This window comes from Spinacia oleracea, chromosome 3, assembly GCF_020520425.1.
Source record: "Spinacia oleracea cultivar Varoflay chromosome 3, BTI_SOV_V1, whole genome shotgun sequence".
Classification (NCBI taxonomy): Eukaryota; Viridiplantae; Streptophyta; class Magnoliopsida; order Caryophyllales; family Amaranthaceae; genus Spinacia; species Spinacia oleracea.
The window spans coordinates 156,627,539-156,631,223 of NC_079489.1; the positions used below are offsets into that span (position 1 = coordinate 156,627,539).

The 3,685-nt window shown below is 37.1% G+C and overlaps 1 protein-coding gene across 1 annotated transcript; it reads right to left on the minus strand.

Moving 5' to 3' along the window:
- Positions 1-1,985: 1,985 nt before the first annotated feature.
- On the minus strand, positions 1,986-3,358 carry LOC110789711 (zinc-finger homeodomain protein 1-like). Its single transcript, XM_021994417.2, has one exon. It carries the CDS (start codon positions 3,169-3,171, stop codon positions 2,233-2,235), a length of 939 nt encoding a protein of 312 aa, XP_021850109.1. The 5' UTR covers positions 3,172-3,358; the 3' UTR covers positions 1,986-2,232.
- Between the last annotated feature and the right edge of the window lie 327 nt (positions 3,359-3,685).

The following is a 3,685-nucleotide window of genomic DNA, read 5'->3' on the forward strand; positions in this document are numbered from 1 at the left end:
GGTGGTACTTCAAATGACTAATCAATTAATCATGCCTACTGGAGAAAATCCTAGTACCAATTGTCTGTTTGTTTAGTGGTAATTGGGACTGAACTTAGTAGGGAGCGCCGCGTGTTCGATCCCTTGCAACAAGTCCAACAACAATTGGAAGGTAACTAGAACCTATTCACTCATAACTCGCCCTGAATCTGGATTATCCCTAAGGGTGAACTAGGCGGTAACTAAAAAAAAATTAAAAAATTCCTAGTTGATCTTGAAAATTAACAGAACATTTCAATCTCATTTTTTTTGTTGGAATCAGCCACATGACAATTTTCTTTTTTTATTTAGTAGATAAAGAAAAAAAAAATTACTGAACCAACTTTTATCAGTCAGACCAGCTACGCAGGTCAATGTTTCAACAACTCTCAATCATATAACGCAGTTTATGGGAATCGCTCTTATCTCATTTTAGTCAGACCAGGTACGCAGGTCAACGTTTAAGCTACTTTTAATCATACACCATATAACACAGTTTATGGGGATCGATCTTATCGCACTTTAATCAGACTAGCTACGCAGGTCAACGTTTGAGTTACCCTCAATCATATAACGCAGTTTATGGGGCTAGCTCGATCTTATGACCTCCAAATATCAAGGCGAGTTCCCCTAAGCAAGCAAGCTCCACCTCAATTATGATAGAGGGTACAATAAAATCGAATTCTAGTGAAAGAGTTGTAGCACTGAAATAATTGGGTGTGGAAGAACACACATGTATTCGTAATAAATATTTTGGTTGTACTACTCACTACTCACTACTCACTATATATATAGTCATGGATTCAAACAAGATGTCAAAGAACAACACTTTGGATAACGTCATTGCAAATTACACTTACACTTATCCAATCCAAATTAAAACATCATTATTGAATGTATACATGTAATTAAGCTTGTCTAATCAAATCCAAATTAATACATTCATTCATAAATCATAATGAAACTAGTACAAAATGATTAACATCAAACCCACATACATGATACATACACTAAACATGCTAATTAAGCAATTACTCAAATGAGAACAATACACAAAACAAACACCTACATACATTACTAATTACCCACTAATTAGTAAGAGAACACCATTATTTGAATGTCTAGCTACATGAAATTAAACTTGTCTAATCCGATCCAAATCCAATACATTCATGATGAAGCTAGTACAAAATCATGATTAACATCAAACCCACATACATGATACATACACTAACAAGATACGGAGTAAGCAACTACTCAAATAGGAATAATACTCAAAACAAACACCTACATACATTACTAATTACTCCCTCCGTTCCAAAATGTTTGTTACGTTTGGACTTTTGCACGTTTATTAACGTATAATACAGATTCTTTTGATTTTTTATTAAAAAAATAAACCAAGTAAAACCCCAATCCACTAATAATTACAACAACCAATGAGATTGTTTTATTTATCAAAATGAACCAATAATGGAAAAGCACAAAGATTGCTAACTTAACATACTTGGGAAATTGTAAAGAAATTTAATGAGTTGAAAAAATTGGACCAATTATAATTAAAAGTTGCTACAAAAAATAATATTATAATAAGTTTATAAAAGGAAAGATTCCCCATGTAACAAACATTTTGAAACAACCTAAAAGGAATACGTAACAAACATTTTGGAACGGAGGGAGTACCCAATTAGTAAGAGAACACAATTATTTGAATGTCTACATGAAATTAAACTTGTCTAATCCGATCCAAGTCCAATACATTCATGATGAAGCTAGTACAAAATCATGATTAACATCAAACCCACATACATAATACATACACTAAACATGCTAATTAATTAAGCAACTACTCAAATGAGAGAACAATACACAAAACAAACACCTACATACATTACTAACTAACCAATTAGTAATATAAGAGAACAACATCATTGAATGTCTACATATATGTAATTAAACTCGTCTAATCCGATCCAAATTCAATACATTCATTCATGATGGAATCTAGTACAAAATGATGATTAACATCAACCCAAATACATGATACATACACTAACCAAACTAAGCAATTACTCAAATGAGAACAATAAGGTGTTCACTACTTAATTCACTAAAACCACAAAAAAATTACACAATACAACACAATCCCCTACATACATTACTAATCACCCCACTAAGTAGGGGTAGTGAAGAGAGTTTATTAATTTAATTAATTTAAGGAGGAGGAGTGGTGATTAGGGTTCTCTTACCAAGAGTAAGTTTATTATTATGCATCCAAACTTTAAGTACATTTCTTTTGATCCCCATTTCATGACAGAATTGATGCACTAATTCTTCATCTTGTTTCTGAATTCTCCAACCAAGTCGTTCTGCTAAACCCAACATCTTATCCTTTTGTTCATTTGTAAATTTCGTCCTAAATCTCTTCTTCCCTGAAGATGATGACGTGTTGTTTCCCCCCGACAACATCATCGTACTCATTGTTCCTCCTCCTCCGACAACACCGCCCGTTACATTCCCACCACCACCGCCAACTCCGCCGCCGCCGCTATTCATCATCATCATCATCTGATCTCCGACACCACCACCACCAGGAACCCCACCAGCAGAACCAGGAGGCTCCTCTTGGTGGTGGTTGTTGTTGGTGTTGAGGGGACCAGCGGATGTCGGAGAGGGGGAAGCAAAAGGGCGATGTCCATGTCCCCCACCAGCCGACACATGGTGGTGATAAGGGTAAACTTGGTAAAGTTGGCGAGGGTGTGGGTGGTGTGGGTGGTGGGGGTGGTGGGGACGAGGAGGGTTGTAGAGGGCGAGTTGAGAAGAAACGACGGAGGCGGAGGTGGAGTACTCTTTACGGTGGAAATTGCGGTGGCAGTTACAGGCGGCGCAACGAAGTGCATCGATGCTGCCTTCGTCGCCGGCTGGGAGAAACTCGCCGCAACCGTCCACGGCGTGACCACCGATTCCTACGGCGTGGTTCTTCAAGCATTCTCTGTACCTCACGGCGGCGGCATTGTGGTGGTGGTGGTTTTGGAGGTTGTTGTGTTGCTTCTTGAAAATTGGAGTTATCGCCATTTCTGTGTCTTCTTCTTCTTCTTCCTCTTCCTCCTCCTCTTCTTCCTCCTCCGCGTGCTCCTCCTCGAATTCCATCATTAAAATAATTTACTAAAAAAAAATGGGAAATAAATTTACTTGAAGAATTACTGAAGAAAATTAATTGTGTTATTTTGGGGGTTAATTGGAAAAAAAATGTGGATTTTGCTGGGAAAAGGGGAGAAATGTGAAGAGAAGGTTAGAGAGAGAAAATGATAAGAGAAGAGGAGGGTGTAATTAAGATTTTGGGCGAAATGTTTTGGGTTTTATTTAAATAAATAAAAAAAGTGAATCTCAAATAAAAACTATTAAAATATTCCTGGTGTAGAGAGTGAAGGGGAGTACGAGTATGAAGTAAGATTTCTAATCCCCTCAAAAAAAAAAAAAAAAAAAAGTACTCCCTCCGTCCGGGAATACTCGATCCGGTTTGACCGGCACAGAGTTTAAGGGAATTGAATTGACTTATTTAATTTAATAGGTAGTAGTTGATAGTGGGGTATTATTTTAATGTAGTTAGTGGGAGGTGGGTTAAGAGGTGGGGTTGGGGGAGAGTAGGGGTTGAATTTTTAATTAT

Bases quoted from the DNA above. Each gene is read 5' to 3' on its own strand.
- LOC110789711 (XM_021994417.2), bottom strand. From the start codon at position 3,171: ATGATGGAATTCGAGGAGGAGCACGCGGAGGAGGAAGAAGAGGAGGAG.